Source organism: Typopeltis vanoorti, chromosome 8, assembly GCF_054136105.1.
Source record: "Typopeltis vanoorti isolate ZY-2024b chromosome 8, IOZ_Tvanoo_1.0, whole genome shotgun sequence".
NCBI classification, from domain to species: domain Eukaryota; kingdom Metazoa; phylum Arthropoda; class Arachnida; order Uropygi; family Thelyphonidae; genus Typopeltis; species Typopeltis vanoorti.
Window position 1 is genome coordinate 109,132,311 of NC_143556.1, and position 27,581 is coordinate 109,159,891.

Here is a 27,581-nt window from a genome sequence, read left to right on the forward strand (position 1 = left end):
TATATGCGCACTGATGAAAAAAAAAAATTTAATATAACAGATAATCGTTGTAAACAAAGGTATCTTAAACGGATGCGAAAATCTCTTGGATGACACTTTATAAACTTTTATGAGTGAAACAGACGCTTCCATCATAATAAGACGGCAGCACGAACGTAATATCTGGCTATATCCAGATATTAAGTTCGTGATGCAACCTGCTATCACCCGGAATGACTCGAAGAACATGCATTCTACAAAAACGATTCGATCCCCCCCCCCCGGACTGCTACGGTAACCTGATTAGAGGTCACGGTATTTTAATACAGCTCGTATGCCGCTCCTCTGCCTCTTCCCCCCCTCCCCTAAGGCTGTTTATGTCTTCACCGGGACGGTTTGCTTATTTTGAGAGATGAAAAAAACCCGAGTTTCCGGGAGAAAAACTTCCGTATGAGACCGGCTTACTCATCTTTAATTCAATAAACCGTGATGAAGGTTCTTCGCTCCATGGGAATTCGAACCCAGTCCATCCAACTAAAGGACTTCGTCGAAACCGACTGATACACAACAGTGACTAGACAAGATTCTTCTTTTTTTTTAAGGATAAATCCCAGAAAATTAAAGCAGAATCATTCAAATTTTATTAACGAGAGAGAGAGAGAATAACGAAGTGCATATACTAAATTCATGACGAAGATTGCTGGCAACTGTCATCATCACCATTTTTTTTTTTTTTTTGAACTCATGACAGCTTGAAAGATACAGAAAAAAAAATCTGGTTTCGCTTGCTTAATGCGATTGCGTGAGCTTTCAAATCCAATAAGCTTTATTTCTATTGTAAAATAACGATTGTTTTGAACAAAAAGAGTAATAAATTTAGTCACAGGTTTAATCCAAAATACCTTCTACTGGGTTGATTTCATAATATTTCAATAATTTGAAATATTTTTAAAATATTTCAGCTAGATTAATTAACACCACTATGATGAAATACAAATGTGAGTTTTCCAAGTGTTGTCAGAATACTACACCTGCATCCCCTTTAAAGTCAGACAAAAAATAACATCGAAATAAATAAAATACAACCATTAACTAAATTTAAGAAAAGAACTACACTTTATGTCATAAGTGCCATACACACTGTTTAGACGAAAACTGCGATTTGAATCACATTTTCGTTTACTTTTTTTCACAATGAAAAATATAATGAAAAACGTTTGTGTATTTTGGTACAGAGCAGATAATTATATTAATTTAGATTCCGGATTAGTGTATATTATAATAACCAATAATTTATTAGAATTACAATTACGTATTACAGTAGCCATTAATTTAGTCGACTCAGCACCTCAAATGCTGAGTCGAACTAAACCCATTCTGCTCGAGAGGTAGTCAATCAGAATAGTTGGCATTTTCATTCTCTTCTGTTCTGTTCAGACATATTTGTAATTCTGCCTGCATCCAAGTAGCATCCATTGGAAGTGCTGTTCTGATTCCGTTTTATTAAACTGGCTACGTCACTGTTTACTGAAATGACTTTATAAAAAGTCGTAATGTAGGACGACACGAATCGTACCGAGATTTTCGAAACCAAAAGGCATTGTCGATATTGACTGAGCTATAGAGTCTCAGGGTTGGTAATTTACGAACAGGAATGTCATTGTGGAGTATGATCGAGCAGTAGGTGTAGGTAGATAACCATACTTTCGTGTCATGCACTTTCGATAGTTTTAGAGAATTGTGTCAATTTAAAATAATTTGGAGCAGTACCAGATTATATTATATTCTGGAAAAAAGAAAAAAAACGACAGAATACGTTCAAAATGTCCATGAACTGCATGTGGTCTACACATCAGCGCTTAAAAATTATCAAACGAGATCTAAAATAATAAACTAGCAGATAACCATCAATCCCAGATCAAGAAACTGGTAGGTAACTCTTAAACTTTGGACAAGAAATAATATATTTTATGGTAATGTACTGTATTAATGTTCATTGTTTTTAATAAAATATATTTTAATTTAATTAATACATTAAATTAAAATTATGAATGGGTAAGTTACTAAAGTAAGTGCAAAGAAACAATATAAGGCAGAAAAATATGGTACTGGACTGATTCTACTAATAAAAAGCTTTAGTAACCCAAGAAAGATAAATTCAATATTGCCCAAGTACTTTTGGGCAATATTGAACACATTTAAAACCTACCCGAGTACCTATTATATTCGTTATTTTTATTTTATAGGTTTGTGTGGAAACTCTCTTCTGGTTGGCCTGGTTTCAGTGAAATTTAACATGCAGGAACGGTACAAAACTGGTCACATCGTCTCAATCTCGGTTTAAATCGAAGTAATTTAGGTTGAAAATCAGAAAACTAGTTGAAACAATTCAATATTGTGTATATAGCATGTAGTCATACGGCCACAGATTTTAACCAACCAACTGTTTTAACCAAACAACACCAAATGTCTGCAGACGTATTTCGAACCATTTTAAGCCTCCAATAAGCAGCGGCTGTTTAATACTGAACAATAGAAATGATGTGTTATCAGTGGCTCTGATAATGAATGATATCTAAATATCACTACATAAAAATACTATATTTGTGAAATGCACCTTGTCACTAAAAAAAGCCTTTTTTTGGCTTCCATTGACATTGAAAGACAATAAACCTATAATTATTTTATAAGTGCAAACTTTCCTGATTAGCTGAGTGAATATGGTCTTCGCTCTCCGCCTGCTTGGAAATTTGTGACTGTCTCTAAGTTTTTTGGTGATTATCACCGGCCAGTGTGAGTCTGCCAGTATCCTATTGGATGCTTTATAAAAGTATCCATATGACAATGTAGTGGCAGGGATATCGGATTATCTTAGCCTTAGCCAATCACGACCAATGCTTGTATGTGGATGGGATTATCTCTACATATGTTTTTGAGATCTCAAAGGCTAAGTTTCGAAATTCACAGAATAAAGAGATTAAATTCTCTCGGCTTAAACTGTCCCCTACCTAACAAAGCACAAACTGCACGCACTGACCCTTCCTCATGGCAACTTATATTAATGCGTTTGAAGCATCTGAGGACAGAAAAACGTTTAATCAAAAGCAGTAATAAAAGGCGAATATACGGGACTGGTGGCAGACCTCGTGTCTTTTACGTAAAAGATAGGAAGGCAACTAGTTCCGGACGTTTCTGATTTCATAATTTTTTAAAGTTTCAAATGGCAAACATTTTTAGCTTAGTTCGTGTTCCCTGATTATTTGTCTAAATAATTATGGATATTTATAATTTCTTTTCAGTTATTTTTATGATTGTTATTATACTCAATAACTGAAGAGAAATTAGTAAAGTTCATGAATCACAAGAATTGCAGAATCAATAAAAATAAATATTAGGAACTAGTGACTGAGGTAAATAAAGCGTATATTCGTGCATGAGAAATGTTCATGAGAGAATAATTTAAAATTTCTCTTGAAGATGAAATAACATAAGCTATATCACCGGAAATGCTGCGAAATAAACTTTTCAAATTTAATAATAGCTTGTTTGAGAAATTCTAATCATTACTTCCCTTCAAGTTATAAATTTGCATGCACAAGAAATGCAGAGATAATCTTCATGTTTTTCACATATATCTGGTTGTACTCTGTTCCTTTTGCGTTTCTCATTTTATTTTCAAGCTAATTTCACTTTACGAATTATCATTATTGTTTAATATATTAACGACTGACAGCAACGCGAACATTGTTGACTTTCTAATGTTATTATTACCATATGTAACAATATCACCAAATTACTGTTTGAAAACTGCATTTGGTTTAAACAAGTATTATCGGAAACTAAAGAAATAACTCCGATATATTACGAAATAGACTAATAAATGAACAGTACGATTTCAGTCATTTGATCTTTTATGTTGATTTCTCTCTCCTAATTATGAATAATGGAACAACGGAAGAAGTGGTTTCGGAAATTAAGTGAAATAACTCTTATTTGTTACGAAACATGAATAGTATCACTTTCGTTATTTAATTTATCTAATTATGAACAATGCAACAACCGAGAAAGCATGCAAATGATTTCTGATAATTATGGAAATTTGTTTCTAAAATTGTCTCTACATTTGTTTCTAAAAATGTTTTAACATTAAATCCATTTTATAGATGAATTTAGTTTTTAGGATGATCATAACTTTGGGATAATTTTCAAATTAGACTGTTTGAATTTCACAAAAGTGAGTTGAACAATTTTAATCCCTATTCAAATGCCAAGTCATCAAATTTCGTACAGCCAGGGGCACAGTTGTATAACAACTGCATTTGCAGAAGGATGTGTCAAAAAAGTCTGCACAACATTTTCAATGCTCTGAGCCTAAAATGCAGTTTTTCATATCTGTATCTCTGCAAATCAACAGTTGTTTGATTTATTCTTTCCTATCTTTTTATTTCATACATTCTGTATATCATATAGTCTATATCATCTAAAGTATATCATTTATAAATTTCAATCAAATCATCATTCCAAAAATTCTATCAGAGGTTAGTATGTGTAATTAATAGTTACATTTATTTTGATTTTATATATATTTAGATGCACAAATGATGCAATTTTTTATTGTTTGTTTTGTTTATCTTATGTAGTGGATGGGCAATTTGGTTACTATGCAATGGTGGAATGATGTGTGGCTCAGTGAAGGATTCGCTAGATTTTTTGAAAGCAAGGGAATGGAGGCAATTGATCCTGAATGGAATATCGTAAGTATATGAATATAAATCCATTTATGAGCAACTTATAAAACTGGATTGGAATTATGTTTTTGAATCTAACTCTGTCTACAGCAGATGTCCTCGCTAACCTTATCGATGTTTCGACATAGGCCATAGTAAGATTTAAACAAACTCATGTGGTCGCTCTTGATATTTCTATGAACCTGTAGTAAGTACAGTACTGTAGTAAGTACGGTACTGAACTGTACTACAGTAACTGCACTACGGTACATTTCAGTAACATTTTATGATCCTCTCTCCGACTTTTTCTCTCTCTTATGTTCAAAATCTATCAGGATTTTGATGATGAAAGTACTTTCACTCCTTCTCTTCAGCCTTTTAATACTCAAACGATTCATGCTGCAAGATCTTCCATAAGCATGTCTTAAACACTGATCTCCTCACCATTTTTAGGTCGAACGCAGATACGCTGAAGAATTTCAATAATATCAAGCCATAACCCATAACGGAAGAAAATTCCACTTCACTCTGTCGTGCTTTTGATGATATTCCAATCTCTAGTTAAATTTGGGTTTTCTTTTTTCCTCCCTTTTTGTGTTCTATTGACTTGCACTTCTACTGTTAAATCATAGCATAAACATTGCAAATCCGGACCTTCCACAGCCTTTAAATTTCTTGTATTATTTTTAATACAAAACATCGTTCTGGCGAAAGAAATGACCAATTATCTTTCTGTTTTGAATTTCTTCTTCTTTGTGTAAGCTTTGGTTTGCCAATAAATGTTCTATTTTATTCATATCTCCATTTAAGAAGAACACGTGTAGTTAACAGATAGTAAGTTATTCGAGTCTCACACCTTAAATTGCTTCCATAGCATGTTCAACCAACAAATCACTGAATTCACACACACACACACACACACAATTTTCAAGAAATCATGAAAAGGAATATGATTAATTCAGGTGCTAGAATTGCCTTATTTTCAAGCTTTTCTGCACACGTTACTTAAAGTCGTCCCAAATCAAGCCTTCTCCATGGCTACAAATACCTCGGCTACAAACATCTTGGTAGTAATAATGATAGCGATTTTCATTCAGTAGCTCTACATTAGGGATGCACAGACCGCAGCCCTCCGTTGATTTGCTGGCGGCACGCCTCATCGTTTATTATTTTAACTTTAACAAGTTACACGATAAGTAATTTTTTAAAATGGTACATGCGCAAAGCAAAGTAGCTGTGACGTCACGATTGCTGGTCTACTTACGATAATCGGTTAGTAATAATGTTAACAAATTTTATAATTCGTCTATTTGTCGTATGAGTATTTTGTTTTCGTAGGTGCGGTTGCTACAATTAATTATCACCCCTAGGATACGGCAAAAAATAAATTCTACAATGGATAAAGCAGGGCCAAGTAGGAAACGCAAACTACAGGATGAAAAACGGCAGTTCAGGATAGCTGGACCGAAAAATATGGTTTTGTGCAGTCGTTTAATAATATCGTGTGCTTGATTTGCAAAAGTGCTGTAGCCATACCAAAAGAATACAATATAAGAAGACACTATGAAAGTCTGCATTGTACATTTTCAAATCTACCCGAAGTACTACGTAAACAAAAGATTTTATTTTTGAAAGGAGAATTGACAGGTCAGCAAGTGATGTTTACAAAACCTATTCAAGATTCGGAAATCGCAGCAGAAATAAGTTTTGAAATATCTTGCCTTGTAGCAAAAAGGTGCTGACCATTTACAGATGGAGATTTCGTTAAAGATTCCCTTGAGATAGCTGCTAAAAAAATTTGTCCTGAATCAGCCAAAAATGTTGAGAAAATTCAGTTAAACAGATGACTGTGCAAAGAAGAATTACTGCAATGTCGGAAAATGTAAAGGACCAATTAACATCTTATTCAAAGAAATTTGCCTATTTTTCATTAGCTATTGATGATTTAACTGACGTTACTTCCACAGCCCAGTGGTTAATATTTGCACGTGGAATAATGCAAGCGTTTGAGGTAAGTGAGAAGCTGATTGGAATGAGTTCATTGTCAGATCAAACGAAAGGTAATGACATGTTCACTGGGCTTTTGGAACAGTGTCCCAGAATTGATTTAGATCTGACAAAATTATCAGGTATCACGACTGATGGAACACCTTCCATGATAGGAGCTAATTCTGGATTGGTAACATTATTGAAACAGCATTTGGGATGGCAATACGATGAGTTGATACAATGCCACTGTATAATCCACTAGGAGAGCTTGTGCACTAAGAAACTTGGATTTGAACATGTCATGAAAGTTGTGTTTTCAACGATTAATTTCATAAAATCCCACCGACAATTTAAAACGTTTCTTGAAGACATTGAAAGTGAATATGGTGACTTAATTATTTACACAGAAGTGAGGTGGCTAAGTCGTGGACAAACATTGGAGCGGTTCCTAAATTTATTGATGAAATTGAAATCTTCATGACTGAAAAAAACAAAAACGTCCCTGACATTAAAAAATCCTGATTGGTTATGTGACTTAGCCTTTCTGGTTGACGTTACTAATCATTTAAATACTTAAATACGCGACTTCAGGGCAAAGATCAATTGGTTACTCAACTTTACGGCCACATTTTGTCTTTTCAGCGCAAGTTAAAATCTATTTCAAATTCTACTGAAGTCAGGGAATTACATCTATTTTCCTAATTATAAGAAAGTTTCTGAAAAGTTCAATGTCAACTTCAAACTGTGTATGTTGAACATATTGATAACTTGATATCAGCCTTCAAGGATCGGTTTTCCGATTTTAAAAAAGTGAAACCATTGCTAGATTTATTTAGCAATCCTTTTGCCATTTTGCCCGAAAATGCACCCGAATCAGCACAGCTTGAACTCATCGACATTCAAAACGATGAGATCCTGCGAAATAAATTTAACGAAGGCAATTTATTAAACGTCAATCGTTGTGTCGATAAAAACAATTATAAATGGTTGCTAGATAATGCATTAAAATGTGCAACCCTCTTTGCCTCAACATATATTTGTGAACAAACTTTTTCAGTCATGAATATTAACAAATCGAAAAATAGAAACCGCTTGACTGATGAAAATTTAGAATCAATTTTGGGGTTGGCTACTACAAAACTCGAACCAAATATCAAAACAATTGTCGAATCAATGCAATGTCACGCATCAAATTAAATTCACTTACTTTTTATTACCTTTTTTGTAACAATTATGATAGGTATAAATAAAATAAACAATATATGGTAGATAACTTTCAAGTTTGTTTTGGCGGCCCTCCCATAAGTAACAGTGGGACTATGCGGTCTTCGGCCTTAACAAGTTTGTGCATCCCTGCTCTACATCGTCGGTATTGCAACGTTTAAGAGCATCAGCGCAAATGCTCGCGAACGTGAAAGCGGTATGAGTTCATGTTAACGAAGAGACATTGAAATTGCTCTTCATGTTGAGGGAAATTCACTGTGAGATAATGGCAAACAAATGGATTGCCATTGATTAATTATGGCGTTTCTTTCCTTGAGGTAACTCTGACACATATCAAACAGTTGAAATGGCTCACATGAATCAATATTAACACATTGAGTTGTGTTAAAACTCAGATGAAACACATCTGAGTATTAACACAACTCAGATGTGTTTCATCGGAGTTGTGCTAATGCATTCGAATTTCTTCCTTCCCATATGATCAAACAATTTATACGTACAGTCACTGAGAATAAACGATGTAGCTTGATGGCTGTATTTCGTTAAAGAGATATAGGTAAGAAGAAATATTACTCTACAGGACATTTCATTCTTATTAAATTTTGCGGTCAGTTCCACTTTCTCTTTTGCATATATTTTTCAGCTTGTTTTTCCTCCTCTCTTTTAAAATTAGTAATAGTCGGCAATTTCTCACTGTTTGCTTTTCTGATTACATTTATTTTGATAAGCTGCACATCTGCATTCTTATCCAGTTGGATGAAGAAAAATTCAGTTGAAATATAATTTCAATGTTCCGATTACATTAGTACAATTTTGAAATTGTACCTAACATAGTCAAGGGACTGCATGTACTCAACATGCAGTCCTTTAACATAAATCAAACAATTTCTACATGCAGTCAATATTTCGGAAGCATTAACTAAAGCAATACCTTATTAACAACAATAATAACATCAGCTTGTAGGGTACGCAGAAGGTCTGTGCATGCGGTACATGTTTAATAGCAGGTGCAATCCTGTGTGGCAAGATTAGAACTTATCGGATCGTGCAAGGGGCGCACTCGGAGCCAAATCCAATCAATTTTCTCGAAGCAATCCTTATTGCCTTTCTAGACGTTGTGCAGGAACTACTGTCTTTTAGAAGTTTTGCTGCTCTATTAAAGGTTTCTCTGATTTCATTTTGAAGTTCTTTTAATGTATTCCTTAGTTGTGTTTTAAACATAGGGTAATCATGAGCTAAACATATTTTGCATAGAAATTGTGCTTCTCCTTTCGTATTATAATAAGATAAAATATTTTCTCAGAGGAAAGTTAACAAAATATTTTCCAATAAATTGAGATTATTTTTGGCAATATATTGTCGTAACACTGATTTGGAAGGCAATTCTGAATAAATGAAATATTTTGTTTAGTTTTTAATTATATACGTTTCATATAAACGAATGATTCTTTAACGATACCTAAAAGAAATCAAAACTTGAATTCTGAGGAATCAAAACCTTTTCATTGCTGTGAAAATTAATTATGTTTATTAAATTCCTAATAAATTATTTTACTAACATATATAGTACTAACATATTTTCTGAATCATAAAATTCTATGATATACAATATCACATTAGTTTTCTTTCTTTTTCATTAAAATTGTGGCAATTTTAACGATTATTTTTTATTTTTTATTTCAAATAATGGGTATTCATTATTTGAACTTTGGACTTTAATTTTAAATCTGAATTTGTGTATCGCACCTGAAAGACAACCTTGCTATATTCAAATTATTTCTCGAAATAAAACACATCTTCTAGGAAGCTCGAAGTGTGATATAAACTATAATTTTTAAAAATTCAGTGTTTTGAAAACCTTATTTCAAAAATAAAAAAAAAACTTTTGATCTGAATTCATAACTTTACTAATGTAAAGAAAGAAACTACTGTTAATATTACGACTGTGCAGGTAAGAAGTTCCATATTGTTGTCCAAATATTCACTGCGCGCTTTTGGCCTATTGGAGCGATATTATAGTGAGCGATCAATATTGATAGGAATTTAAAGACTATCCTGTTTGGAAAGTGTAAAGCTATAGCGAGTGGTTTCCATTATTTCGATTCGCAACCACATTAATGGAGGCCAAAACTGGAACGCAACATTCACTTACATAATCATTCAGTAATTTGAAAAGAAAAATTTATTATTCAAGCATAATCAATCCATAAATTCTAACAATGCACAGCATACTCCATTGCAATGGTTATCGAATTTTTTGTCGAATTATAAGCTCTATCTATTGTGAATGCTGATAAAATATAAACAGCTGTTCTTAAAATTTTAGAAAGTATTTATTTATAAAATTAACTATGGATTTATCCTATCAGTATTAACCGGAATTTTTAATGGACAGAATCCTTTGCGGAATCAGATAATTACAATGCAGAATGATGGAAAACTGGATTCTCAGCCCATCATCACTCCTGTTACAGGGAAGCAAAAGACTTACGAAATATTTGATGGAATGGCTTATAACAAGGTACGTATATATATATATATATATATATATATATATATATATATATGATAGCTATATAATTATTTATTATTTTCATTATATCCATAAATTATGTGGATGATCTTCCTCACCTCCTCCACGAAAGGCTGTAATGCATTATCATAAGTACATAGCTTAGGCTAAGTGCCTTAAACAATCCAGAAGTTTCGGATTACAAAGGCATTGCCTATTGGATTAAAAGGATACCAGTCTTCCGAACACTCTGGGAATTTATTTATTATAATTATTAATATTTATAATTTCCTTTTCCAATAAAATTATTGTTACTAATTTGCTTATTTTGTTTATTTTATTCCGAATGACTATATAATCATTTAAGATAAGCATGAGAAATGTGCTTAATATTTCGTAAATATTGGGTTATTTTGTTTACATTTGTCATTTTCGAATTATTGTTGTTGCTGTTGTTTTCATGTATTATTCTAATTTTAATGATAATCCACGCTTTTACTCTCGTTTGTTTTTTTAATTAATAAATTTGTCATTTCTAAATGCTACAGAAAGGTTGGGAGAAGACCATCCAGTATTTTGTTAATTAAGTGTGCCGTTTCCTCTTCCCCGGTCGCTTCGAGTATGTGAGCCAGATGGCTTTTATCTTTCACCTTCTTAATTAATGTTGGGTAATGTTCCTGCTCCTGCTTTTCTCGTTTCTCTGTACACATGATATTTCTCTGATTACATATCGGATTAACAGCTTTGCCAATGGGAATTGTTGCAGTTACTTCTCTTTCCAGAAACTTTACAGATCAACAAGTGTTCACACACATTTACAACCCTTTCTTTAAATGTCCATATTCATATCAGTACGATAAAGAATAGTTGGATTTAATAACTCTGAAAATCAATCCAATAAATAATGGACAGCACTTTGAGCGACATTTAAGCAGCTGTTTCTCATAAAGAGAGGAAAAACTATTTCCATGCAGGAAAAAATCAGCGACACATTGGAGATTCTGAAGTCTAGTTTAACATCACCGACGCTCTATGATATTTCTCAAGTATTTATTATATGATTTTGTTAAGTCCATAAACATAATTTTGAATTTCATGGTTACTTTAAATTTTGCACGTAGAAAGCCGTCGTTTTTCTTTTGTTGTCAGAGAATATATTGGAGGCGCCCATATTTCCAAGTTCTCTGTTTACTTTGACTAATAATGTTTTCGTGTATTTTATTCACATCGGTTTTGCTTTTTAGTAATAAATAAAATGATGTGAGCTTCTATTCAGTAAAACAGAACTCAGAAGGTTTGCGTTTTACGTTAAAAAGGCAAATACACCAAACTTAGGAAGATGTTGCAGGTCACGTTTTTTAATTCAAATTTTGAGAAAGTGTGATTATACACAGTATTTACATTTACAATTAAAATATTATATTTCCTACTGTTTTGTACAACCATACAATACAAAGTAAATTCATTATTTACAAACATGTTTGCTAATATTAATGTTTTATTACATTGTATTTTCATATATTACATAGTAATATTATGACATCGTGCATAATAATATTGATATATAGTATTATATATCAATATTATATTATTACATTATTACACTATATATAGTAATAGTCATATTTTACCTAATAATATATTATATCACATTCATTAATTTTAATATAAGTATTAATTTAATTATGTTTTATGCAATAAATACTTCGTTTTTTGGTTCGTTTAAAATAAGATCTATAAAAGACTAATGGCATTATTTGAATAACTGAGTATGTTTGAGTATGTGTTCGTTTATCTTACGTAAAGTAAAGGAATGAAAATGATATATTAAGGAATATGAAACGAAAATTTTCGCATTTATCAAAATGATTTAGATACTAATATTCTCAGTAAAAGGATGATAAGGCGGAGTAAACCACTGGCTTCGAAGCTAGCGTTAGCTTTTCTAAAGTCAGTGGGATTAAAGCTTAACTAAATATTAAACTTTTTTCTTTTTCTTTTTATTAGCGTTTGTTCTGTGGTTAATATGTTTTAGATGAAATGTATGGTGACTGTTGCAATTCTAAGTGTGCTAATACAATTTCCATAGTTCAGCATTTAATATTCTATACCTATTCAGTTGTTTTACATCATATGGCAAGTTGAGTAATTTGGGTATAAGATACTCCCTCATGGTGGTCCCATACAAATTGCTATAATGCTTGCTTGTGTAGAGTGTTGTGTTTAGTCTGGTTATGTGATAATTTTCTCCGTTATTACAGTAAGCGTTCCAGAAATAGTGTCTTAGTAACAAGACGTAGTGTCTTAGATTCTTTATACTCAGGGTTTCGTGTTTTGCCATTAAGCGTTCGGTTATATTTATTCTCAATTATATCCTGGTGTGTTTTCATTATTTCTTCGGTGAAGTTTTTCTAAATTTGATAAGTGACTATTTGCTATGTTTGCATAGACAGTTATATCGTACCTCAGTATTGTTTCACAAATTTCATTATATATGAATTTTTTTACGTTGGTGGGTCGGAGTCATATCTTTTGCTTCGAAAAGTTTTGCAGCAATAGTGCGTGGTTTGTTATGAAGGTATTCTCTGTGTTTAGTCTATTCAAGGTGGTTGTCAATGTATAAACCCAGGTTTTTAGCGTGTGTTATGGGTGTGATTTCGGAACAGTGATAGCTACCATGGTTAATGTAATGGTATGTGTGGCTACACTAAGGATATAAGGACGAGTATATCCTTAGTGGTGCAGGGTGCATAATTCTAGGGTTCATTATTATTATTAGCATTTGCGTTTTAGTGTTGTTTGCTATAATTGAATTGTGGTAAAAGTAGCCAGTTATATTGTTTAGGTCATGTTGTGCTCTGGAGAGTGTAGTGTTTATGTCTGTGTGGACTGTTAGTAGTGCTGTGTCGTCTGCGTATTGATATGTTTGACTTTGTAATGCCAAGTTTTGAATGTCATTTATGTATATGTTGAATAGTGTGGGTGATAATATTGCTCCTTGAGAAACTCCTTGCTGTATTTGTATTCTACGTTCCGTGACGTACCTAGTTTTGTTTCTTGCCTTCTGTGTGTGGTATGCAATGTCCCTCTTATTCCGATGGAGTATAGTTTGGTTAGCAGTATTTCATGGTCAAGGGTATCAACAGCTTTGGTAAGATAAAGGAATATGTGAATAGCATATTTCTTTTTATCAAGATCTTTATTTAGTTCGTTTTTAATGTCTTCTGATAACATGGGTGTGCTCTTCGTTTTTTGGAAACCGTATTGATTTTGTGAGATGATGCTATATTTCTGTAAGTAGTTTTGTAAACTTGTGTGTATTACTTTTTCAAGACCTTTAGAGATGAGAGGTAAGTTAGCTATTGGTCTGTGGTTGTGAACGTCATTTCTTTCTCCATATTCTTCCATTCTTTTTGCAATAGCATATTATCTATCTCTGGTTATGGTCCCATCTTGTAGTTTGACTGCAACCATCTGTTTATTGCTGTTTGGCTTTTTTGAGACTACTGTTGTTTTCAATTTGTTTGTTGTATGAATTTACAATTGAATTTTCGTAATTCATCTGTGATACATTTTCTGATCATTTTGCACAATTCAGTTTTATTCTGTAGGCTATTTGATTGTTTCATTTCTCTTCGTTTTTTCATTCAGCTGTTTTGCTTCTTCAGAAATTTTGTCTTGTTTCTGTTCTGTGGTACCAGCTATTTCAAGTGAGCATTGTGAGAGGTAGTTGTTTGGGAATAGTGCCAGTGTCGAAAATCATGTTCACAAGTTTCAGAAGTACAGGATTTAGTTGTTCAAAATGTATTGGCAGATCTGTGAGTCTGATTTTGTCAATGCCTGGACTCGTCTTTTGCTTTAATTGTGAGAGAGCATCTTTCAGTTCCAGTTTCGATATAGGAGGAAAGTACATGGTTTGCTGTTGAACTTGGTTAAATAGTTTTGTGTTGGACCTAAACCGGAAATGTATATTTTTAAAATTCTATGATGCTGTTTATGAAGGAGTAATTAAATGATTCTGCGAGTTCATTCTGATTGTTCTCCTGACCGATGTTTTTGGTGATAAAATCATGTGGGGAGGATTCTTCTTTCTCAGGTTAATAGTTCATTAAATGTAAACCATGTTTCTTTCATACTGGCGCTGTATTTCGAATTTCTATAAGTAATAGTGTTTATTTTGTGCTCCAAATTTTAGTTCTTAGATTCTTGTGTTTTTGTACAATGTTTTTAGGTGAATGTTGTTGAGTGACCCTTTTATCTCTGCCATAGAATGTCTTTTATTGCAATGCTCTTAAGGGCGTCCGTGTTTTGTTGCCTTTCTCTATATTTCTCTAAACAGAAATTTGAGACTGTCGTATAAAGTTGCTGGATCATTTAAAGTAAGTAGTTTGTTCCAGTTTGTGTTTTTATAAGGTTATTATCAGCAATGCTTTTTACTATGGTAGTAAAGTGCGGTTTATTTGGCAGAATTTTATAGTATGTGGGGAATGTAGCGGTTGTCTTGTGGTATTAAGTTGCGATAAAGTAGTAGTCAGCTAATTTAGTGGTGATCATCATGACTGATATGTATTAAAGGAGCTCATATGTTTATGTGGTCTGTGCACGATTGTGTTAGTGATTCGTTTAGAATTTCTTCTCTTTTTTGGGGGGGAGATTATAGCCGGATTTGTGTTGTACTGGCTTAATATATCAAGATATGTGCTAGTGGCTGGAGAGCCACAATCAAGTGTATTAATGTTAATATAACTTATTAGAATAACTCTATCTGTTGTGTAATTGTTGATGTCATTTAGCCATGTTTCTACATTCTTACATTCTTGTAGGAAGCTGAGAGCAATATTGCCTGCCTGCACTTCTGATATACGATAATGAAACAACTGTTTCTCTTAATGCTGACTTACTAGTAAATTGGATATATCGTTAAAGAGAAAGATTTGCACTTAATGATCCCAGCTCTTATGATTGCGACACTTTAAATGGCAGATTTCACTAAAGTTAACTTAATTTACTGAGTAGCACAACACGTATCGACTTACTGTCATACTGACCTCAGCGCCGCCCGTAATAATAATGCTTTTGAACTTGATAAATATTTATTCATATTATTTACATATACATGAGCACGAATATGGATGCAATTCATTACACAATTCAATGATACAACAAAGGAATTCGTTGTAGTGTAATTTTCCTCTAATCAGTCTCGCTATAATATCTATATAGCGCTGGTTTTAGCTCTTTGTAGGTCCATAGGGCTATGCCGTCGAATGGCAGTTTGGTGATCGTGTGAAGTATATAGAGGCTTCGGGTGGCTAGTGATTACTATACTTATATGTTATGTAGTTTGTTGATTGTGGTCATGTTATCTGGTATGTTGTTCTGGTTACTCTGTAGGTTGGACTAAAGTAATGTTTTAACTGAGATTGGCATAAGTGTTTCACCTTAAATAATTTGTGTTCTCTCATTGCTGTATGAGTGTAGGCTCTTTTCTTAGTTCCCAGAATATCATTTTGTAACTGCGTATCTCAAAATTTGTAACGATTGTAACTGCGTATCTCAAAATGTTTTCACATAATGCTCTATAGATATTTTTATTTATGTAGGATAGGAGCAATGCCTTTTAATCGATACAGTTTTTGCTATTATCCTGAGTTTGTAGTGTAGATGTATAATATTAATAATAGTACTTGTAGGCCATTAAAGGCCCACGACCTACTCATATTAGTTTTCGTACCATACTTATAGGAAAGATGGTTGGTATTGCATAATACCAACCATCTTTGTCTGGTATTATGTATTTATTTGGTAAAGTTATAAATATATTTTTTGTTGGTATTGCATAATACCAACTAAAGATATATTTGTGTGTGTTCTATGCCGGTTCGAAGAAAAACCAAGTTAAGGGCAGAGAAAAAATCCTGTAACTTTCAACCGAAGGTGCGTAGCATCTTCAGTTGAAAAGCCCTGAAAGTAACCAGATCTTTTCAAACAAAAGGGCTTCGTCGAAATCGACCGGATCTCATAAGTTAATTCATAAATCAAGCATTTGTGCAGGTAGTAAAACTTATTTGAGTTACTTATAACAGCTAACGTCTAGATCTATGAGGTAAGCATGTTTTATCTGTTTATTTATTTATTTTTAGATTGTCATTTTTGTGGGATGAGAAACCTAAGTTTTCGGTGATAAATCCTGCAACATCCATATGAACTAGCTAAAAGGCATTCAGTCGAAAACTTCTTATAACGGTTATTCTCCTCCTGGTGATTAAAGCTTTTTTTTTTCGAACAGAAACATTAATATTGCACGTGTCTCAAGAATTCTCGCTCAGACAATTGGTATACAGGTACTTTCTGTTCCATAAATTGATTCCGAAGGTCATTTTCTCAATATTCACTTAGAAATGTGATAAGTATATAAGGATGTCTCTTGAAATCTTTTTTTTTAAATTTTAATTTTGTGTGTGGTTTTCACCTACGAAAGGTTATCAGTAAACATAAAATATATTTTTATCGTATGTAGGCTAAGGATTTGTTTCCATTTTTATCACTTTTATGTATACTTTTCGCAATTTTTAAATTTATTTTTACAGAGTCTAGAAACTCTGCTCAACAGACCAAACAGGGAACTTTTTTCAAACCAGCCCAGGCCCCCAATAAGTTGTTGGGCGGTGGTCTGATAATGAAAATTAAAATTAATTAACATTAAAAAAATCCTGCTTATCAGGTTTTGCTTATGCAAACATCCGAAACCTTTTAATGTTTGCCTGTTTCGTTATTATTATGACCATTTGTTATCATTTTCAAGTGACAAGATAGATCCTTCTTAGATATTTTCTGCATTAGAGCAATTTATATTACATATTTCTACTTAGTAGTTTCTTCTTTCTGATACTCAGTGTAGGCATGGTTTTCAAATTGCGATTGCTATTTGAACTTCATCCACTTGTGTTATATAGATCCACTTATATATATATATATATATATATATATATATTATATATATATATATATATTATATATATATATATATTATATATATATATATATATATATTATATATATATATATATATATATATATTATATATATATATATATATTATATATATATATATATATTATATATATATATATATTATATATATATATATATTATATATATATATATATATATTTCTTTTCTTTTTTTTAAAGGGAGGATGCGTCCTGAGAATGCTGGAATTAGTTTTGGGAAGTGATTTCAGGAAAGGACTTTTGGTAAGTAATTTCGAATTAATGAAGTGATTTTTAGAAATACAATTTTATTAATACAGACCAGTATTTTACAATAAAAAACATATATTCAAACCTACCAGTTTCTGGCTTTTTCAAGGCATTACGGAGATATCTCCGTAATACCTTGAAAAAGCCAGACAGTTTTCTGGCGAAACTGGTAGGTTTGAATATATGTTTTTTATTGTAAAATACTGGTCTGTATTAATAAAATTGTATTTCTATTATAAAACGACCAAAAATGTATACTTTAGAAGTGATTTTTATTAGCATCTCTGTTTCCATAAACGACCAATTAAGCAAAAGAAGAAAAAACTTCACTTTGCATGTGCTCCTTCTCTATTTCGTTTGACTGTTTTCATCAGTGAGGAATATTGTTTCGGAAAAAAAGAATGATAATTAATTGTGAAGAAACCTTCACATTTAATTATCTTATGCTATTAATTAATTAAAAATTAACTTTATCATTAAATAATAAATTAAATTAATAAAATTAATTAATAATTGTATTAATTATTAATTAAAGATGAAAAAACTTGACTTTGCATATGCTCCTTCTCTATTTCATTTATGATGTTTTCATCAGTGAGGAATATTGTTTCAGAAAAAAATAAAGATAATTAAGTGTGAAGAAATCTACAATGTTAAGTGGTCTGAAATATATTTTTCTTTCTTCAGTAATTTACTTTCTTCACTAATTAAAAGAAAGTAAATATATCTTCAAACGAATAATGCATCATTTACTTACATTTATATTGAAGATTTCTACGCTATCTAAATATTCAAACAATTACACTGTAAACATCTATTTATTTAAATTTAATTATCGTTCGTATTAATTTCTAAGTAATTAGAATATAAAAGTCCGTTCCTATTTTGCATTGCGTGTTAGGCTCCATAGCCGGTCACAGCGTGGGTTCTGTTGGCCAGTTTGTTTATTTTGCGGAATGAAAAATCGCGCTAACTCTTCATGGCAAACTCACCTTTAGTTGAAAAGTCCTGATAAAGGTTCTTCGCGTTCGCGTTGTAGACGGCATTCCAATGCAGGTCTTTCCAATCAAAGTGCTTCGCCGAAACTAACCGAGCGCTAGTGGTTCAGAAGTATAAAAGTTTGCAACATTAATTTTGTAAGTGAAACTGAATGTTCACTATTGAATTCTAAATAGATATATTTTTGCCAACAATATATAAACCACCAATAAATATACTAATCCATTTTATCCTGAAAATTGATTAAGTGATGTTTCAAACGTTAACTGTAATATTGAATTCTAATTCGTATACTTCAAAAATTGCTAAATAGAAATGAAGAGAACACTTTGTTCACTTATCTTTTTTTTTTTTTTTTAATTTGCATAAAAGTTTTGCTTTCCATGTTTGTCTACGATCTTATGCAAACTTCTTGCATGACTTTTAAATCTCTAATAACTAAAAAGATTACCGATCGTTTAAAATGTCTATAAAATTATTTACTTAAAAGTCAATAACATATCCTTCCTTTTTTTTCTCGTTTATGTCTGACAGTAATTTATAATAAACTTAATATTCTAACAGTATGAAAATGACTACTAAATGAAGCACGGTATTCAACGCTTAAGTCTTATCCACTTTCATTGCACTAGTCAGGAATCGCGAGCTTTAAAAACTAAGTTTTGATGATTTCCAAAATTTAAGAAAGCTGATTAATTTTCATTAAATTAATCAGTACATTTGACTCAAGACTGACATCGAAAAGACACGTATAGTAATAATACGAAACAGGGTCCGGACTTTTCGTTAATGTGATTTGCATGAAAAATAAAATAAAAACTACCGACATATATATCACAGTGATCCCTCATGGACAAAAGCTGTTTCGTTGATAATTTTAGACAACTGAAAGTATTTACGTAATCGTGGAATTTTAATCAAAATACAGTTTTACACTGAGTTAGTATATCGTCCTCGTAGTCCTGTATACTTCGAAGGTATCTCTGCTTACTAATTAAGCGTTTAACATATCTCGTTCGTCTTAAGAATAAAGAAAACCGCAGTTTTCTTTATTCAATGTTGTTTATCTTCAGTCAACCATGTTTTTCAGTGTTATACATTTATAATGATATACAATCCGTTTTAAAGTTTACAACCATAATGGTATAATCGAATACATTTCTTACAGGCATATTTAAATAAGTTCCAGTATAAGAGTGCTAATACTTCTGATTTGTGGCAGGTCTTGACCGAAGAATCTAGCAAGGTAAGTGCAGGAAGAAATGTTTCATTTAATTCTTTAATTTCGAACAATATACGATGGACTGTCAAATATGTTACTTTTTTTTTAATTTCCACTAAACGTTAATCAAATGATACTTGTTTTTAAGTTACTTAAACATTCGAAAACATTTAAAATGACCAACTGCCATTTCGCTCTTTTTTTACTTTCCTTCTTCAGTGTCCCCCGGAATTCGTTCCGAGATGAAATTGTATAAAATGTATAACTGATCAAATATAATATTTCCTAATTAAACTTAGACGTTGATTAATGGTAATAATTTGTTGGAGAATCTGAACTAAATGTTACGAAATAATCAAGAAAGCTGATAGGAGTATCATTTCAGACTCTGCCAGTGCTGTTAAGTGACGTAAATGGTCACTCATCAAAGCACGTATGACAGAATGATGAATCATCACAAATCGTGGAAAGATGCTAATAAATGACAGGGCATCCATAATGAAATTTCATCGCAACTAAATGATTAATGGGAAAGGAAGAAGAACACAGACTACTTAGGTATATATCGTTGTGCTCCTTTCATACCAAAAAAAGAAAAAAAGAAAAAAAAAGAGGAAGAATAGAAGTACAGCGCGAAACTCAAGACAATCAACAAGAAATTACCTTTGGCGATAATGTTAATTCTCCCCCCCCCCCCCTCTCTGAAAAAAAATTTCAACAATTTCTTTTAAGCACTGAGTACAGTTATAGCGATTTCGGTAGATGATGAGGCTAGAGAGGCCACAACACATGTTATTTCTTTAAGCGTTGTTATATTACATTTAAAACTCAGCGGCTGTTCAGTGTGTTCCATTACGCATTAGAAGTGCCATAGTATCTTTCCCAGTAAGTAAACACAGAAAATTTGAAAATTTACTGTGTGTATAAAATAGGATGCAAGATTTAAAAAAAAAAGCGTCTCATTATTGTTACATATCTTATAAAGTTAATTTAACATAACGAACATAAATTAACAGATATAATTCATATTATATCTGTTAATGGCGTGTGATCTTCTGGCCAGTTTTGCGGGATGAAAAGCGAACTAAAAGGTCTTTGAAGCAAGAATTTTATTTAATTCTATTTGAATTAATATATCTGGAATTTGTATAAAAAATAAATATTTTATATCGTACTCACCTAGAATTTGCATATGACCAGTGATTTTTGTTTAATCAGCTATCCCTCAATCCTTCAAGGTATTACAGTATTCGTGGATGATAAACTTTCTTCTTCTGGTATGGATGATGATAACTTACCTTGATAGAATCAGAGACATGGAACTCCGTCAAATATATTGTTTTAAGGTTATCTGGATTACAATTATAAACAATAACAACAACAAAAAAACTAAATGATGGACTTATAACAAAGTACCACTAGGTTGAGCCAGGATGTCAATGAACATTCACACCTGGTTTCTTTCTTGAAAACCTTGCTACATTAAGCAACGTGAAGAATGAACGGTCTCACCAGGTCATTATAGTATTAAAGCAACGATAAGAGGGAAAATAGAATACTAGCCTGATAGGAGACTACTGTCTGTTTCGCAAAATAGAGATACTGAAATGCTTACTAAATCAAACAATGTATTTAAAAAGGCTTTCACGTTTCTGTGAAATTTGAAAGTATTTTAAATACTTCGATAAATTATATTTCCCCCTTACTTGTGATATATAAATATGAGACACTTGATGGTGGGATTTTATATTGGTTTTATAAAAGACAGCTTATTTTTAAATGACAATTACTTTTTTTAATTTTCATGATTAAATACCACCAAGCTTATGATGCTTCTCATGTTTGTTACAAAGAAACCTATCCTGCTGGGAAAATTCATTTTCAAATTCTATGCCCTGAAATATATAATCCAGTTTCTCTGATTCTGGTTGACCTTGTTGACCTAGTTGATCTGTGTTACGTAATATTTCTTACTACTACTACTATTATTATTATTAGGTATTAGAAAATGCAGTTTTAGACAAACAGATTGACTCCAAATATTATATGACTTAAATACTTATTGGAACTGCTTGAAGCCCTAAATCAATATCTAGAGAAGCTTGAAAGTTCTTATGGATCCTGGTAAAAGCTATTAGTATGAGAGCATTCGAAAAGTTATGGTTATGCTGCAGAGTATTTCATTTTATGTTCATCATACTAATCTTCAAAGGTACTTTAAATATGTAGTAAAGTAAAACATAATTTCTTAACGCATTTCCAAACTTTAATTAAGTGTATGTTATACAAGGAAAGAAATGCTTGGTACAGTTTATGCATACAGAACAAGCCGATAAAGTTTATAGGTTACTTGTGTTAACTATACACTTGTATGTTATTTCTTTTAATGATAAATTACTGATTTTTTATCTGAATTTAATTGAAAAGAAACTTGACGTTGGGAATTTCATGGACACGTGGACACGGCAAACTGGATATCCATACGTTGAAGTCACTAGAAGCGGAGACGGCTCGTTTTATACGGTAAAGCAGCACAAATTCTTTTTGTTCCCCGATGAAGCAAAAAATGCACTTGATAATTCTCAATATAGGTAAGTGCGTATTTATTTATTTATTTATAATATGCATGCATGGTCTGTAAAAATCTACTTCTGACGAACTTGCACAGTTACGTTTTATAAAGCTTGTCTTTCTAAGAAATTAGGAAAGTAAAGGAAATTAATAATAAATTATATTTGACAAGCAATTATATACTTATTTTATCATTTACCAAAGAATTAGCAACAAAAACTTGCGCACTAAGTAAATTCACAAGTAAGTTATACATATTGATGATTGACTTTGCACCAGATTGCTCTCGTATCCCATAATGCACAGCAGATGCACTTTCATACGTGGATGATCAGATGGAAAGAAAAGTAATTTTTCTAAGGAAAAACAAGACAATAGCTCGTCAATGATAATTAGCATATCGCAAAGTATTTAGTAATAGCCTTTCAGACTAAAACTCAAAGGTTCTTTTATGCAGAAAGGTGTTAGCACTCATCCACATTTACCAAAAATAATAAAATCCTCTGTGAAATCCCTTTTGGATTAACAAGCATATCATCCGTTTCATAACGAAGAAAAGTGAAGAATAATCGTGAGGTTGTTTCGGTCCAAAAATGTAGTAAATGTAATATTTGAGATAATCAAGAAACCCCCAACCCCAAGATTTGCTTTAATTATCAGCAACACGACAAATGCAACACCAGTTTTTTAGGAAACAATACATCTTGCCTCAATGATATCATATAATTATCTTATGCATATTTACATATAGTGAATCATATTTAACCAACTAGTCAACGGAAGGCTCACAAAGTCTCCGTTGAAGGTGAGATTCGTGTTTTCGAATAATCCTCTCTGTTTGTAAAAGTTACAGGCAGTTAAGTTCATTGAAATATATATATATATAAAATCAGCTAACGCCTTTTTATTCCCCTATACGGGGAGTAGGCGAGGCCATTTAGCCCTATCTAACTTTTGGATACTGAGTTGGCAGTTCAATCTCCACTGGTACCGATCAGAGATAGATGGCCCAAGGCTATTACCAATTAAGCGGTACACAGTGAAGAGAGACGGCTCAAATGTACCGCCATCTCGTAGTCCCTAACCCTAACACAATACATTTAATGTCTGAAATAATGTGGGTTCTGCGGTCGATTTTCTTGAGTTTACAGGACGAAAAACCCGAGTTTCCGGGAGAAAAAACCCTCTTCTCCGTGCCAGAGATCGACTAACTCGGGAACCGGTCGAAAAAAGGCTTAGAAAAATTTCCTCTAGTCGCCGACTAGACTCGAAACCAAGTCTTCCTTTGTGCGGCCAAGCACCGTGGTATGCAAACGCCACATCCACTGAGCTACACAGGCTCTTATATATGTATGTAAATATATGCTTCAACTCGGTTGTTGTGATACATTTTTAAAAATAGATTTAATGACTTAAAAACCGAGATTACTTATAAAGATTTAAAAAGATTAATACAACTAGTTTCAGCTTATAATAGCCTTCATTAGGTATTCTTAAAGGAAGAGAATAGTAATAAACATTGAAGTATCTAAAAACTTGAAAATACAGGTAAATATCGCCACACATAATTGATACATAAAAAACGTTGTATTTTTTCGAGTTGTTCTAACAGACGTGCCATTGTTTATTGCAAGTATGCGTGCAGACTCACGTGAACGCCAATATTGAATAACTGCAGCATGGCTATCTGGGATGTTATAACTCAAATTGTTGTTTAAGTAGACAGGATTCAGAAGGATTTCCCTTGATTCTATAATTTTTCTCTCAAACTCATCATCAGAGAGAAAAATATTTTCTGATCTAACCCAGCAAACGGAGTGGCTTTGTTGATCATCATTAGGATTATTTGAAAAAAGAACATGACTGGATAACAGTCATGTTCTTTTGCATGTGATCTTTTGTAAGAGATGTCTCTTTTATGCTCTTCTATACGTTGCCCAACAGATTTGTTAGTTTGTCCGAAATAAGGGATATTGCAATCGCACCATAATTTATATACACCTGGATATTTTAGGTTGTGATGAAGAGGATTTGGATGACTGATTAGAGAACGGATTTTTGGAAGTGTGGTGAAGAACGTCTTGATGTTATATTTTTTAAGGACTTTTGCTAATTTGTTAGAGACTGTGCTAATATATGGGATGGAGATGCTGCCTTTAAATATTAGCACAGTCTCTAACAAATTAGCAGAAGTCCTTAAAAATTATAACATCAAGACTTTCTTCACCACCCTTCCAAAAATCCGTTCTCTAATCAGTCATCCAAATCCTCCTCATCACAACCTAAAATATCCAGGTGTATATAAATTATGGTGCGATTGCAATATCCCTTATTTCGGACAAACTAACAAATCTGATGAGCAACGTATAGAAGAGCATAAAAGAGACATCTCTTACAAAAGATCACATGCAACTGCGTTATCCAGTCATGTTCTTTTTTCAAATAATCCTAATGATGATCAACAAAGCCACTCCGTTTGCTGGGATAGATCAGAAAATATTTTCCGCTCTGATGATGAGTTTGAGAGAAAAATTATAGAATCAAGGGAAATCCTTCTGAATCCTGTCCACTTAAACAATAATTTGAGTTATAACATCCCAGATAGCCATGCTGCAGTTATTCAATATTGGCGTTCACGTGAGTCTGCACGCATACTTGCAATAAACAATGGCACGTCTGTTAGAACAACTTGAAAAAATACAACGTTTTTTATGTATCAATTATGTGTGGCGATATTTTACCTGTATTTTCAAGTTTTTAGATACTTCAATGTTTATTACTATTCTCTTCCTTTAAGAATACCTGATGAAGGCTATTATAAGCCGAAACTAGTTGTATTAATCTTATTAACTCTTTATAAGTAATCTCGGTTTCTAAGTCATTAAATCTATTTTTAAATATATATGTATGTATTGACTAAAACGTTTCTGTAGTCAATGGCCAGAGAAACTTTCATGTCTTCTTTCCTCTGTCGATATCTATAGTCATTAAGTTAATCAAGGCTAAGCACGTACTTTCAACCTTTCATTTAATAAAAGAATACAATAAAGTCATCCTTCTCTTCCTTTTCTGACACCGAAAAGGGCAATCTATTTTATATACTAAATTGCATATCGAAGAAACTGCGTTTCGTTATTTATTTCAAGTCAACTGACACAGAGATTACTATTATCCAAAGAACACTTTTCTCGGAAAATTACTTTCTTTCATAACAGGCACCCTGAGGCACCTGTGCTTGACAGTTATAACCTAATGGCGCGAGCAAATGGAATTGCTGAAAGCTCACTGCAAGATAAGTCAGATATAAACGCATATCTAATATGTGCTACTTATAATAATTTATTATTATAAGTAGAATTTCAATGGCATCATATACATTGGAGATACCCTTTCAAAGAATTATCGGGTGATTACAACTCTTTGTATATAAATGCATAAACGGTTTAAGTGTGTTCATAAGAATACGAATCTATATAATTTATTTAAAATTTGTTGCAGTATTTGCTAAGACAAAGAATAAATTCAGAAAACTTGAATTATCTTCATTTTTGTTTTGTTTTTTTACAAAATTTTGCAATAAATCTCACACTAATTTGTCTCTCATAAAAACGACACTTTTCGTTTTGTGATGTAAAAGAAAATCTATTTATTGATCAACAGGAAAACTGTGATGTTGATTAAAACAAGTGCACAGATTTTGGGTAGAAAAATTTTAATTTCGAGCAGAGGGTACGATATTTTCTTAACTTATCACTTCTAAAATAAAACAACAGTGGACCAATGCAAATGTTCCTATTTGGATAAGAGCAAAGCTGGAATAGATAAGAGAACATCTACGAATGTATACTCACCTTATTACTTAAGCGCACATAACAGGTCTGCAGACCAACCATTCCTTAATGGTTGGTCTATAGACCTAGCAGTCAAACACTTACGACCTGAACAGTGCAGCTTTAGAATCTTATTTGCTTAATAACTGTATATATTGAAAGTCTCTCTCTCTCGTTTATTAATACAATTTTAATCCTGCTACCAGGCAACTATTTCAAACTCGTTAGATCTCGTGATACTTGCATATCGAAAAGTTATAAATCGTCATGGTTGTTGTGTTTTAGCATGCATAGAATCAACATGTATAAGTTATTGAACTGCTCGAACACACCCTGTGCTTATGGCAGCTGTTATCATTGCATGCACACTTGTATATCGAATGTTATACGAACATATAGCCCTGATGCAAGAAGAGAAAGTGACTTTAAAGAGGGGAATAGTTGTTGGAATGGTCTGATAGTAGTTTCACTGATGAATATCGTGGTTTTCTGCATCACTAGTAAAGAGGATGGAGAATAGATTTTTAATAGAGGATGTTAATTGATTTGGAAAGGAAACGCGTGATCATCGAAGAACAACTCGTTTTTCTACAATGTTGATCGTTGAATGAAAGCGCACTCGAGGAATGTAACTGACACAATTAATAGTTTGATTAGGAGATAAAAGGGAAGACAATAAAGAACAAATCACTTCCATCGTTTACTGGCTTCTTTGTTTAGATGATAAGAACTTTAAACAGCACATAAGAACACTGTGCAAATGGAAAGACAGCATCCAAAAAAGCATGGAAAGCAATTTCATATGATCATGGAATGACAGCCGTTTACTCAGAAAAAATAGCTCCGCTCATTACCGTTAACGATTCCTTGCAGGTCAAATGGTGCAGCAGTGCGTATAAGTAATACACTACTGTAGGAGCGCTATGGTCTATCACTATATCCTACTAAACTACAGTGTGCATTAATATGTATGTTCTGTAATGAAATGTAAGATTATATAGTAGCGATGAATAGTTGGTTTCATAAACGATGAGCAGATTTTTGACAAATAGTTAAAACACAGAATGAATTAATGCGTGATTATTCCTTGTGATCAGTATTATTTTCTTTCTTCGTACACAACATAATCTTTTTCTTGTAGTTGAGTAATCTATATACTCCTCCATTTCTTTAGCTATCACTGGAAAATACCCCTCAGCTATTATGACCAGGTGAAAAACACTGTGGAAGTCGTGTGGATAGACTCAAACGTTCCAGGTCAGTTAT

The 27,581-nt window shown here is 32.5% G+C and overlaps 1 protein-coding gene across 2 annotated transcripts in view; it reads left to right on the plus strand.

Annotated features, from left to right (window-relative positions):
• The window catches only part of LOC150104274 (uncharacterized), a 224,188-nt gene that overhangs the window by 168,523 nt on the left and 28,084 nt on the right, over nt 1-27,581 (plus strand). For both annotated transcript variants that reach the window (XR_016548687.1, XM_090396879.1), the window contains exons 42-47: nt 4,620-4,733; nt 10,315-10,440; nt 17,625-17,687; nt 19,861-19,938; nt 22,342-22,505; nt 27,490-27,572. Coding sequence is in view for 1 of the 2 variants with exons in the window: in XM_090396879.1 (XP_090253005.1) it covers nt 4,620-4,733; nt 10,315-10,440; nt 17,625-17,687; nt 19,861-19,938; nt 22,342-22,505; nt 27,490-27,572 (628 nt within the window). In the remaining variant the exon portion in view is untranslated. The remainder of the gene's footprint in view (nt 1-4,619; nt 4,734-10,314; nt 10,441-17,624; nt 17,688-19,860; nt 19,939-22,341; nt 22,506-27,489; nt 27,573-27,581) is intronic.